Below are 12968 nucleotides of genomic sequence, written 5' to 3' on the forward strand. Positions count from 1 at the left end.
ATCAACACTGCCGAAACGCAGCCTTTGCTAGCCTGATATACACTAGACAGACTACAGAACAAGAAGTAAGTACTTTTGACCTGCCACTGAGTGACTTCAGTAGTGTTGTTGTCACATAGCGTGAGTATCACACACACTGCTCCGTGGAGACGCGTAAATATGATGATGATGCGGACCCAGCCGCACGTTCATTAGCCCTAGTAGCGGGGCATGCCGCGCCAGTAAGTATTGTTTATTTAGGGCCCACTGTAAAGCAAAGTGAATTTACATATAAGCTTTAAAAAACATAAATCCTTAAACTGATTGTAATTATTGTAACTGCATATTTCGGGAAGTGATGGCTCGTTATGAGGAAGGAAAGCATCCAGAGACATGATAACCCACAGCCCGCTTCTCTCACACTTAGCTTGTTTCATACTTGAGGCTTGTATTTAGAAAAGTAATGAAGGTCATGGGTGTCTCCTCCTTCCCCCTCCTTTCCTTCCAGCGCTATCTCCTCCGGGACAGATTCTCAGACCGATCCCCTATGCCGGGACCGGCCATCCTGACGCTGCTGTGAAAACCTGCCATTATGGGCAAAAACAAGACTCACATGTGACGTTTGTTACAGCCCCGGCATTGGGGTTGGTGTGACAGAGAAGAAAAGATACATAGATTCGGGCTTGGCAGTTTTTTTACCTATGTTTCACTTGGGGTACCGTGCCCCAGAATTACTGACGCATTATAAGAAAATCCAAACCGTTAAAACAATTTTGACTTTATCTTATATTCCCTAAAAGAATTTGCATTTTCCATACGATGTTGTTTCTGCAGTGTTTTCATGAAACAGATAGAATCTACTACAGTGCACTCTGTTGGTTGGTTATAGGTGTCTGAGCAAGTTAAAGCTTATGAATGACTATTATGGGTCATGATAGAGAGCTGTATGGCTGAGGCTGAAGGCATAGAGAGCTTCCCACAATGGGTCGAATTAAGGTGTTTACACTATCCAAGCCTTGGCCTCTCTGTAGAGAGATATTCACATGTAGGACAATTGTGATTTCTATTTTATTTAACCCCTTCCATGCTCATGACGGAACGGTTCCATCATGAGCGTCGGTTGGCCTGTGCTTATGACGGAACCGTTCCGTCATGGTTCCATAGGTTCTTTAGAACCTTCAGCACCGCAGCGGAATTTGCACAGCGCTGAAGGGGTTGAAAACGAGTGCAGGAGTAATCTGCAAATGTCGAAATATTGATTGCATAAAAAGAAAAGTGGAGAAGTGTGGCCCACTGGTTAGGGCAGGCAGACCCTGAAGCAGAGGTCAGACCTGGGACCAGGGTTCAATTACCGATGCGGCAGGGTCTTGAGCTCAAATGTCCACAGACTCGATAATTCTTGCTTCGGTGCCTGACCTAATCATGGGTTCACACTCTGCAACTCTGGGCATTAAGCTTGCTTAATCTCCACAACGGCCCCCCGCGGCGGGATGCCTGGCTTTCACCTTGGGGATGCCCTGTAGGGGCTATCTCACAGGGGAAAGCCAGAACGGGTTCCCAAGGCAAGCGCTTAGAGACCCCTGAGTGATAAGCGCTATATAAATCCAATATACAATACAATACAATACAATACAAGATGAGGGAAGAGCGGGTGGGTAGGTATGTGATGACGGGGAAATACAAGTAGTGCATGCAGGACATATTGAAAAACAAATGAGGATGAGGAAAGAGATGTTGCAAAATATGCAGATTAAGGTTTTCAAAAAGATGTGGAATAAAAGAGGGAACAACTGACTAACGGTGAAAGACTGCAGATAAAAGCAGCGTGAAGAGAGAACAGGAGCATTTGGAAATTCCAAAGAGCAGTAGCACTTTCACAGATCTAAGTAATAGTTAATTACTGCTTAAATTTACTTGCGCGAAAGTATCATTCAGAGTGTTACTCATTTGACAGTGGAATTTCACTCATACGCAGGGCTACTGCAATTATGCGGCAGGGGAGGGTCAAATTATGCGGCAGAGTTGAGTAAATTAAGGGGACAAGAAAAAGCAAATTATGCTGCACATTTTGTGATGGTACTACTTCATTAATTTGTCATTTTTAAGCTTGTTAACATTGTGTGGGCATTAGTTGTGCCTCATTAGTACCAGTTTAACACCCACATATAGCAATAAACTACATAAAGTTGACCAGTCAACCTTTGAAAAGTGCCTTGCACTGCGCGACAACAGGTGTCAATGTGTTTTTACTACCTTTTGAACAATCTGAGCTAGAAACATTTTGTTTTTAATCTGCAGATTATGCAGCAAATGAAGGTTTATGTGGCAAACGTGGCAAATCAACAACTAATCAAAAATCACTGCACAATCGCATAATTCCGGTAGCCCTGCTCATTCGCACACTGACACCACCAAAATGTCACACTTAAGTAGTCTGCAAACCTGGCAGCTAAGTTTCTGGTGTTTTGCAGCACCGTTTAAGATCTCCTAGAGTTTCTCATTGCTCAAATGGGTGTGATTTCTGATATTTATATGTTTCCTTTGCCTTCATTGCTTTATTTTTGCTTGCGAGAAAGTGTCACTCATAGACGTTGAATGTCACTCATAATTACACTGAAATTATGAAAATGTCACACATAAGCAATCTGAAACCTGGCAGCTATGGCAAACTGGAGCGCTCCTACCCGAGATCGCTGGGGATGAAGCGCTCTCACTCAACGTTATTCTCAGGAGTCTGCATAACTGCCAGCTGATTGTCTCTGCACCTTCAGGAGCCGCCGTAAGGACGTCTGTAGGGGCGTGGCCAGATCGCAGTTGTGAGGATTACGGCTGTTGGGAGAAACTTGGCACCATTTAGAAATATGGCAATGACCACACAAAAATAAACAATAGGATGAAAGTGTCTGTTCAAATTCATAAACACAAAACGGAAAGTGTATGTTTCAGTTCTTTTCTCTGGGGTACAAGCTTCATGACCTGGAGTTCTCTTCGTGATGCAGGTGGAGGCATGAAGTCCTAACTACTTTTGTACATCCTATATGGCAAACTCACCAGTAGCGTGATGAAGGGATGGCACAGTTTATTTTACCACACGCGCGTCTGCCACAACCAACAGCCAGGTTGAGTGGTGTGACAGCGCCCCTAGAGCCACAGCCCATAACCATGACAATATGCTTGGGTAGACATCATCTGGGGCACCACACTTGCATTATAATATCTCGTTCAAAGAGCATTGCTCTGAGATTGGGAAAAAATCACAAAAGAATGGCTTGAGACCAGAGGAAGCATAGGGGATGGTTTCAGTCTTCCCCATATCTGCTGAGTTAGTGACTAAAGCCTACCTCGGAATCTTCAAGAAGGAAGAATATGATTTTTAATCTTCTTATCAAAGAAGACCAAAGGTTTTTCACAAAGCTCATCAGAGGGGATGATATTAGACTTTTTCCCTTGAAGGGAAACCAAAGAATTTACTATTTTAAACATCTCCTCTGAGGAATTAGCCATCAACTAAAAAAGTGCAAAATGTTCTTTCATGACATTGCATGTTTTTTGTAGAAGCTCATAAGCGCCGCTTTGTGGAGGTTTTTTGGCATTGGAATTAAATGATTTCCTCCAGTTACTCTCACATTTTTTACATAGTCTTTTCCCTGATGATCCTAATTCCTGGGAAAACAGGAATTAAGGAAACAGTATTTTTGACACATGTTTTTTAAAGGGAGCAAGGTGGGCAAAGGATTTAGGTCCCACTGTCAAACAACAAAATGTCTGATTCAACTGCTCCTTGTAGAATTAGAGGAGATGAACTAAGGGACTGATCCAATGAATCCTCAAACACATACTGCCACTTTCTTTTCATTTCCAGGGTAGGAGTATTTCTAGTCAGGGAGGAGGAGCCCTGAAATGCAAAAGGAATACTGAAGTGGTCAGACCAGATATATTGCACCAGGTCTTTGACCTGCATGCTAGGGATAATAGTAAATATCAGGTCAAGTATATGGCCCCTGCCGATGGGTAGGGGCATGGACAAGTTGGATTAGGCTAAAACCAGGCAAAGTTTGAATTACCTGGGTGGCTAAGGTGGAGGTGGGATCATCAGCATGGACATTGAAATCTCCCAAAATGGTCAGATTGGCATATTGGAGAGAGTACTGTGCAATACTGTCAAATAAAGCAGGTAAACAGCTGCTAAGGCAGTTGGGGAGTCTGTACACCAGCAGGCAAGAAAAAGAAGGGGTGGTTTTAAAAATAAAGGCAGGACTCTCAATGTTTCTGCTTAGCAGAGAAATGGATGCTTCAAATGAGTGTTTGAAAATGATAGCCACCCCAACCCCTACTATAGTCCTACCTCTGTTTTCTGCCAAGATACAGTAGCCTAGTGGGATGGCAAGGCCTGGGTTAGAGCTGTCCTTCAACCATGTTTCTGTTAGAAAAACAAAGTCCCAGGAGTTATCAGCCGGCAGGAGGAAGATTTCAGATGAATGTTTGAGGAGAATCCTGCAGTTGATAAGGAAGGCCATATAGCCCACTTTAGTTTGCACTGAGACAGGTTCTGTTTTAGGTGGCAGTAAAAGTGAGGCCGCTTCACAAGTGATCCACCCTCTATCAGAAATAGTATCCTTATTTAAGACTAAACCACATACCTTGCAGATGTAAGCATCATTACCCATTCCAGAGGGAAAACCTTCTGTGGGCAGCAAGGATTGGAGTTCAAAGCCAGGTACCTCTGTAGGATAACTCCTGCACTGACCAATGGCAATTTGAGGAGAATGACTGGCGCTGGTCATGGACCGATCACGGACGGGCGCAGATGGGCTTGCCTTAAGCACGCCTTTGGCTCGCCAGCAGAGCACCCGCTTCCCGTTTGTGACATTGACTCACTTATATAGGAGAGTGAGGAATCTAACATACAACACAGCTAGAGTACTAACCCCAAGGGGGCAACACTGAAACGGCACTGAGAGAGAGGGGAACAATGGCACTCTTCCCTCTGTCAATGAAGATCAACCAGCCATGCATTAAGCTTTTCCCCCAGTCTTCCCAAAAAGCCCCACAACTGTAAAAACTGTGCCGCTAGTGATAGAAAAACCGAGGCTCTCTCAAACAGTAGGCACTAAAAGTGCAAATCAGAGCAGTAATGTCAGAACAACAATGTGATCATTAAAAACACCAGAATTAATCCACTTACAGATAAACACACAATAAAGTACATCATGTTCAAATATTGCAGAGTTTTAAAACTATAAAAGAAATTGTCCAGCAGTCCTTAATATCAGCTTTTAAGAACCATAAGACTTTATAGGTAGTACTGCGGTACTTCATACACTTTTTTTTATAATATGTAAAGTAATAAAATGACTTTTCCTTACCTTTACAAACCTACCTTAAGTGCCCCGATCCTTCCTATGGCCTGTACCTGTAGAAATCCTTCTTTCTACTTCGAACCAACAATGCAGTTTAGGTGCGGCTAAAGAACATGGCTGCTTTTACTTTTGCTTAGACAGTCATTAGTAAATCATACACTGCATTGTCATGTACAGTGGTAAACCACGGTATACTGCGGTCCAATATACTACGTTTTGTGCCTTATAACATAAAAACAGATGACCGGATTGTCATGAAATGACAAACAGGATCTTTTCCAGCCCATAATCTATAATTCTGGCAAATTACATGAAAATGCGTGCAGCCGTTTTGTTACTATGCCACAGTGAAATGTTTAAGGAAAATGAAATGGAAGAAAAATGCATTTTGGGATTCTCCTTTTCTTTGCACCCCTTTAGATGAAATGTTCATTTTGAAATCTAAAAACCACTGACATTTTCTAGTTCTACTTATCTCAAGCAACTATTATTTGTGCCTTAAGGTAACTATAGCTCATGCTTGGATGGAGTCCCTGAGGGCTGCGTGACCCCTCCTCCCTAACATATCTGGCCAGGCCCTGAGAAATCGGCCCAGGGAGGGGGACTCCATGCCCGGGCTCCTTTACATTTTCTACTGGGCCCTGGGGGATGGGGCCCCTGGGCCAAAAATGGCCTGGGGAGGGGCACGTGGCTGCCCGCCAATCAATAAATATGTTTCCCCTAGGAAAACGCATGCATGGTAAAGTCTTTGTGCCATAAAGACATTGAGTGGTAAACGATGAGTGGTGGTAAGGACATGAGTTGGAAATACATATGTTTCAACGTCATAAAACCTTTAACATAATTTTCACTGCACAGCACACTTCTTTTCCTTCTAGTCAAACTAGCCAAGATAAACATTAGTGCAGAATGTTTTTATGATATTTACCAGGCTAAGTCAGCAGAGAAAGAGAGAAAGGAAAACAGTGCAGCATCTTAGTGGATATACTACTGTTTTTGCTCTCTCACTTTCACCCAACACAGTGTATAAAATGTAGTTGCTGAGCTGCATTGCATGAACTTTTTGTAAATCTGGGCTATTTTCCATCCTGACTCTCAAGGTTAGCTTACCTCCTTAGTATTAAAGCGATACTACATACAAACTAAGAGACATTGTCCTCTTTCTTTCCATTGTTGTTGTAGTGTCACTGTGTGTGCATTACTCTGTGTTTAGATATTCACAAATGTTTAATATCACAACCCTCAATCGAAACTAAACAGATACAAAGAAACCCATTTTTAATAGAGGATTGCAACCAATCATTTTGCTACAGTGTCAGGTTACAGTTTTGCTAGCATCAGAGGTTCGTGAAACTTATGTTTTCATAATTGTACTGCATTTTAGTGGTTCTTTCTCTTTTTATTTCAAGTTTTTTGTGAGCTTTCCTTCAAAATATTTGAGCATTGTGAATATTAGAGCTTCAGAACCATTAAGGGAAGTGGTTAACTAGGGTTTTAAGTTTCACTGTAAGGGTGCTTAGCATCTGACATTTTTGTATCATGTTTGTGTTGCATATGAGTACTGTGTTTTGTCTGCTTTCAAATTTCTTTCTGGTTGCTGTTTATACTGGAAATATGTTTCCAATATATGAGAAAATATTAAACTTGTTGTTTTGCGTAACACACAGCTGTGGCTTGACAGCCATTCTCTGAGGCAACCTTGAATCTGCTTTATTCTGCACCTAGAGTAGCCCAATGCTATTCTTTTGTGTTAAGCTAAACTGCTTGCCAATTCCTGTCAAGGGAGCCCAAGAGGCTAAGGTGAGGCCCACTTTGTGTTGTCAACTCCGTTTTTGGAGCACTGGTTGCACAGGACTTTCAGTTTTCTCCTTTTGAGAGAGCTCAGTTGGCTCTGTGTCTGTGGCTCTGTGTCTGTATTCCTCGGGAGACCAACCTGACATTTAGGACCCGATTACGAGTTTGGCGCTGTGAAAGCAGGCCACCACGCCACCGCCCGTTTCCACATCACCAAACAAGGCTGGCACCCACCTGCCAGATTATGAGAATTATTGTGGTCTGGCGTGTGGGCAGCTTGGCGGTCCTGCACCGGTGCAGTTTAGAGGCTCATATGTGAGCCTTAAACTGCACAGCTGTGGGACCACCAGTGCACGTTCCTGCACGGCATGGACTGTGCAGTCCATGCCATGAAGGAATGGGGTGCATGCACACATGAGGGCAAAACATGTGCTCCCCTTCATGCTCCCCCAAGCACAGGGCCAAGAGCGGGCCCACGGCCCTTTTCTTTCCTCACCTCCAGCAGTTTCATGAAGTAAGAGCCTCCATGAGACCGCTGGTGGTGACGAAAGTCGTAATATTCTTGGCGGTGCCACAGGGCATCACTAAGAATATTTCAGCCCGCAGACTGCCGCACCACTGCCAGGGACCTCTGATCCCTGGTGGTTGCAGCTGTGCCATGGCAGTCCGACCACCCAAGTTGTAATCCGGCAGTCAGGCTGCCGGTGCAGCGGTTGCCGGACCGTCAATGCTGCACCACCCTGAGTTTGGCGATCCTCAGACCGCCAAACTCATAATTAAGCTCAGGTGGTAATTCATGGCATACTGTGGGCATCTACATTATGGTGGTGTCCATTCCTGGTATAAAGACGACCATGGAAGAATAGTGGCAATTATTGCCATAGGATGGTCCCCACAGTATGAGATGGAAAGCAGCAGAATCTATTCATATGTGGCAGTAGAATTGTGAGCCCTTGTTGACAAACTGATGATTTAGCGTCACTTCCCTAAAGTAAAAAGCTTGTTTTTCAAGACAAAAACTAGTATTTTTCTTAAATGAGAAGAAATAGATTTTGTTGTTGGGGAATTTAATTTGTCAAAATAAAAAGTTTATTTGATAACATGAACTGGAAAGATGCTATTTTGGTACAAAAAGATTGTATCTCTAACTGTACAGCTAAGGCTTATTTGTAAGGATAGTAACAACTATACGTATAAGGCTTATATCTGAGGTACAATAACTAGTGATATACATGAATCTAGCCATTAAGAAGGTGTAGAAGCAGCCCGTCCATATGGGCTGAGGGGTCAGGCTCCTCACCTTTTTCCCAGCAGGAAGAATATTTGTCAGGCTGAACAAAGGTTAGCCTGACTGAAACTCCTCTTGTTCTGATCAGGCAGTCAGGAGTTAGACATGCGGTAAATGTGCTTGCCCCTGGCTTGCTGAGCTGAACTTTTCCAGGCTGAGGAGTTCACAGCCCTGTGGCTGTGATCTCCTCAGTCTGGCAAAAGTTCCTTGAGGTCCTCTTTTTCGTGACGAGGGGGACTGTCACTGATTGCCTAGGACCTGGGCCCTTCAGGTTTAAGCCCTGAAGTGCCCAGGGCTGAATGTCAGTCAGTGACATCTCCTCACAGAATGGGGTGGGGGTTAGCAGTTTCACTGACCCCATCCCACTCCGTGACGAGTGGGCAACAGTCCCAACCCTGCTGAGACCTCTGAGGCTCCCCCCTCTACAGTGAAGGTAAGTTTTATGTATTTTTTTGCATGTTTGAAGTGTGCATGCATTTATGTATGAATGTATCTGTATTTGTTGGTGAGTGTTGTTAATGGGTGTGTACATGCATGTGTGACTGCATGGGTATGATGGATTGTGTATATGTGTATGTGTGTCGCCCCCCGCCCCCATCGCTGGTAAAAGTACTGCTGTTCAAACCTGCCTTTATCAATATATTGAGCAATAGCACTGTTGCATGAGTGAGAAAAACTTGTCTATCTGCAGTATGTGGCTTGGGAATTTTAAAAATGAGTGTTTTCACCATTTGAACTCTCTCACTTCCAAACACATTTTCAGTCATAGCATATAACTGAGAAGCACTTTAAGGGTCAGGATGGTAAAGTGAAATATAAAAAGTTGAAAACAGTTGATATTAGAATGTATTTTATGAACAGCCTAAATCATCCATTGCATTTGAGATATTAATTGAGGAAATTGTTTTAGAAGTGAACCATTGCGCCAAACATTGTTTGTGATGTGGGCGAACAACAACACCCTGGGTTAAGCCAAATTTGCTTAACACACTATGAAACTACTGGCATATTTCAAGAGTGCCCGATTAGAAAATATATCTTTTTAGAATGATTTATGTGAAAATTGTGCAGAAAATGCACTATTTGGGCCCATTATTCATGGGAGGGCCTCAACCGTTCTGGCGATTGGCTTGTTCTATTCACTTGTTTGTGCACTTCATTTGGACATGAGCCAGCCTATGCTAGGATGGCGCACTGGGCGTGGGCAGGGAGCAATTTGGTGCCCTTGCTGATGGTAGTGAATTACATGAGGCAGCAGGCAGTCCCTTTTGTGTTCACTGGCCAGTACAGCAGGCAATCCCCTTTGTGTTCACTGGTCAGTACCAGGATAAGCAGGGACTGGCCCCTGAACACAAACATCCCCAGTCCTCCCCCAGCTCACCTAAATCACCGATAGCTTAGCTGCCTCAGGAGGGTGATTGTTTTGTTGATGTGTGTCAGCAGGGATCAGACGGTGAAGGGAGGGAAAGGGAGGAGCCTAAAGAATTGTTAAAAACATAGCCGTATGATAATGAAGGACTAGAACCACTTTAAACTGGCAAATCTGACAGAAACGTACAGGCACAAGGCAAAGGCTGGAGCAAGATGGGAAGAGCACAGTTGTTGGCAAACCTTAATGAACACCGCTCCGCGCGCCCCTCAGAATATTGGCGCGCCAGGGACCTGGGCCCAGCTCTCCATGCTCCAGTCAGGGCATGCTATAGGCCTGCCCTGATTGGAGCTGATATTTACCCCACTACTTTCAAAGAGGCCAAGCAGGAACTGAAAAGAATACAGATTCCAGCACGAAGAGAGTAGCAACAGCCCTGCAAGCCTGGCTGAAGCCCCTGGAGTGATTCCAAGTTGAGAGATGCAACTAACTACAATTTAGGCACTTCATTAAACTTTAAAGCCCCTAAGCCGCCCTTAAACAGCCTGTTCCCAAAGCACGGGTAAAGAAAGGAAAGACAGTAAACACAATAAACACAGTGCTTGATTTGCTGTTGGCATCTAATGAATGCTTTTTCTGCAGAACTCCTAACTGTCTATGAGTTATTTTAACAAACGGGCAAGCACTGTGGAAGCGCGCTAGCGTGCTGTGCAGCACGCGCCTATTAAGAGTTAATGCTGAGCTGGACCAAGTACAGGGCCAAATTCCATTCGTGCTGGAAATCAGAGCGAGCAGTGAGACCACGCAGAGACGTCGAAGAAGCAGTAAAATGGCTGATTGCACAGGGGGAGAATTTTATGCGAAGAATTTCGAACCCAGCGCCTATCTGGAAGACTATTTTAAGTTTGGGAAGAGCGCCGTTGGGGACGAATATCTGAAACTAACACTTCCGCAATTCTGCAATGCTTTTGCCTCAGGTACGTGGAGTTCCCGCCCGCGTTGCTGTGTCCTCAGTGACCTGCTTGGCCGTGTGCCAAGCGTCAGATACATTGAAACAACGTAACGCTTTTATAAAAAATAGCCACCCTGTTCAAGAATCAAGACATGGTAGTCTTTAAGCAGATATATAGTTAATATACAAGTGCATAGCAGCTGCCAAGTGTTTAGACTGCTTGTGTGTGACATTTTCATAGTTCCAGTGAGGCGTTGCGCCATTGGGCTGAAAAGGCTTTTTCTTTCCGCCCCCTTCGTGTTTCCTAGCCCCAGTAGGTGCCTCTCCCAGGGAAAGCCTGGGCGAAGTACAGCCGGAGAAGAGAGCGCCTGAATAAACATTTTCTTTTCTCATAGACACTTTCAGCTTATCCATATGTGCCCAACTTTTCGGGCAGAAAAGTGAGAAATTCAAATATATATATATATTCAGGAGATTGTATTTCCCCCCTGCCATATTGAGGGCAATCTTCCTGAATCAGGATTATTGGTATGCATGGTGACATACATTCAACATTTCTTTCTTGGAGGCCTGCCACCTGTTTTAATCTTGACTTCCACGAATTAAGGACAAAGGCATAACCTTTGCTGGCAGAGGTAATTCTTGGAGGGGGAGATTGGTGCATGCTTGACTGGCAACATCATTTTACTTTTGACAGTTTTGCAAAACACCATGGGGCAGATTTTCAATTACTGGCGCATCCCTGCATATCAGCAGGGATGCGCCAGTAATTGTGCGCCACAGCCCTGCCACCCTTGATGCGTCGCATTTACAATGAAGCGCACCATGGGGCAAAAACGGCACAGATGCGTGACGCATTTGTGCCGTAAAAGCGGAGCATTGCTGGAGTTGCGTCACAAGCGCGACGCAGCTCCAGCAATGCTCAGGGGGGGGCCCTATGTGCACAATGCTGCGTCAATCTTGTTTAACCTGTACATGGCTCCGTTGGCTGAGGTGGTACAATCGTTCGGCGTAGAGCTTGTCTCTTACGCCGACGATACTCAACTTCTAATCTCCCTGTCCCAAGCTCCCTCCTCTGAAGCCGACAATTTCAAGTCCTGCATGTGCAAACTTGCTGCATGGATGACTGAACATTGCCTCAAATTAAATGGCTCAAAAACTGAGGTACTCATAATTGGTGGCAATGACACTAAATGGACGAAAGACTGGTGGTCTACCTGTTTGGGACCCTTACCCACTCCCAATCAGGAAGCCAAGAACTTAGGTGTCTGGATTGACAATAAGCTCTCCTTTGACAGCCATGTCAAAAAAACAGTTGGCAAGTGCTTTGGAGTCATGAAAACCCTCAATCGTACCTTGTACTTGCTCCCTCTGAACTCCAGGCGTACCATGACTTAGGCACTTATCACCTCACGATTGGATTATGGGAACGTGCTACTACTGGGCACGACCAAAAAAAACATCAGAAAATTACAAGTCCTGCAAAATTCAGCAGCTCGCCTTGTACTAAGACTTCCCCGCAGAGCTCCCTCCAGACCTTCCTTGGCCACCCTTCACTGGCTGCCTATTAGTAAGAGGATACTATTTAAAGCTCTCCTCTGGTGCCACAGGATCATTCACCAGAAAGCCCCCTTCTACCTGTCCGATCTGGCGGTATCGTATGAGCCCAACAGATCCCTCAGATCGAAGGGTATGGGCCTACTTAAAACTTCGCTCCCTAAAAGAGCCAGAATGGGGGGTAGGTCCTTCCGCACTCTGGCAGCTAAGAAGTGGAATACCCTTCCGACGTACATCAGACAAGAAATCAACGAGGCATCCTTCCGAAAAGTGTTGAAAACCTACCTTTTCACACTTTAGCTGTCTGTTCTTTGTTTCCCCTCCTAACACTCTCTCTCCACAGCGCGGGGACACGCCGGGAGGCGTCACCAGGCGCTTTTACAAACCCCTTTAATAATAATAATAATAATCCTTACGCCTGCTTCAAGCAGGCGCAGGGTTTTGACGCAGCATGGGCCCAAAAGTGACTGAATGAAATCTTGTAGATTTCATTCAGCTAATTTTGGGAGGCGTCCCTGCACCGGAACGCCTCCACCTGCGATGGTACACCTCTTCTGGCGCAGGGCTTTACAACGTGACGCATCTGGGAGATGCGTCACGTTGTAAATACCCCGCACCATGGCACTTCTTTTGCGCCACCACTGCGTCAAAAAAAGTGACGCAACAGCG

General features: G+C 44.7%; 1 protein-coding gene across 1 annotated transcript in view; it reads left to right on the forward strand.

Annotated features, from left to right (window-relative positions):
* The first annotated feature begins 10544 nt into the window (after positions 1 to 10544).
* Positions 10545 to 12968, forward strand: part of LOC147697251 (nicotinamide N-methyltransferase-like) — a 158625-nt gene continuing 156201 nt past the window's right edge. Inside the window, exon 1 of the mRNA XM_086934330.1 lies at positions 10545 to 10767. Coding sequence (XP_086790456.1) covers positions 10620 to 10767 — 148 coding nt within the window. The 5' untranslated portion in view covers positions 10545 to 10619. The remainder of the gene's footprint in view (positions 10768 to 12968) is intronic.

This window comes from Lissotriton vulgaris, chromosome 8 (assembly GCF_964263255.1).
Source record: "Lissotriton vulgaris chromosome 8, aLisVul1.2, whole genome shotgun sequence".
In the NCBI taxonomy this organism is placed as follows: Eukaryota; Metazoa; Chordata; class Amphibia; order Caudata; family Salamandridae; genus Lissotriton; species Lissotriton vulgaris.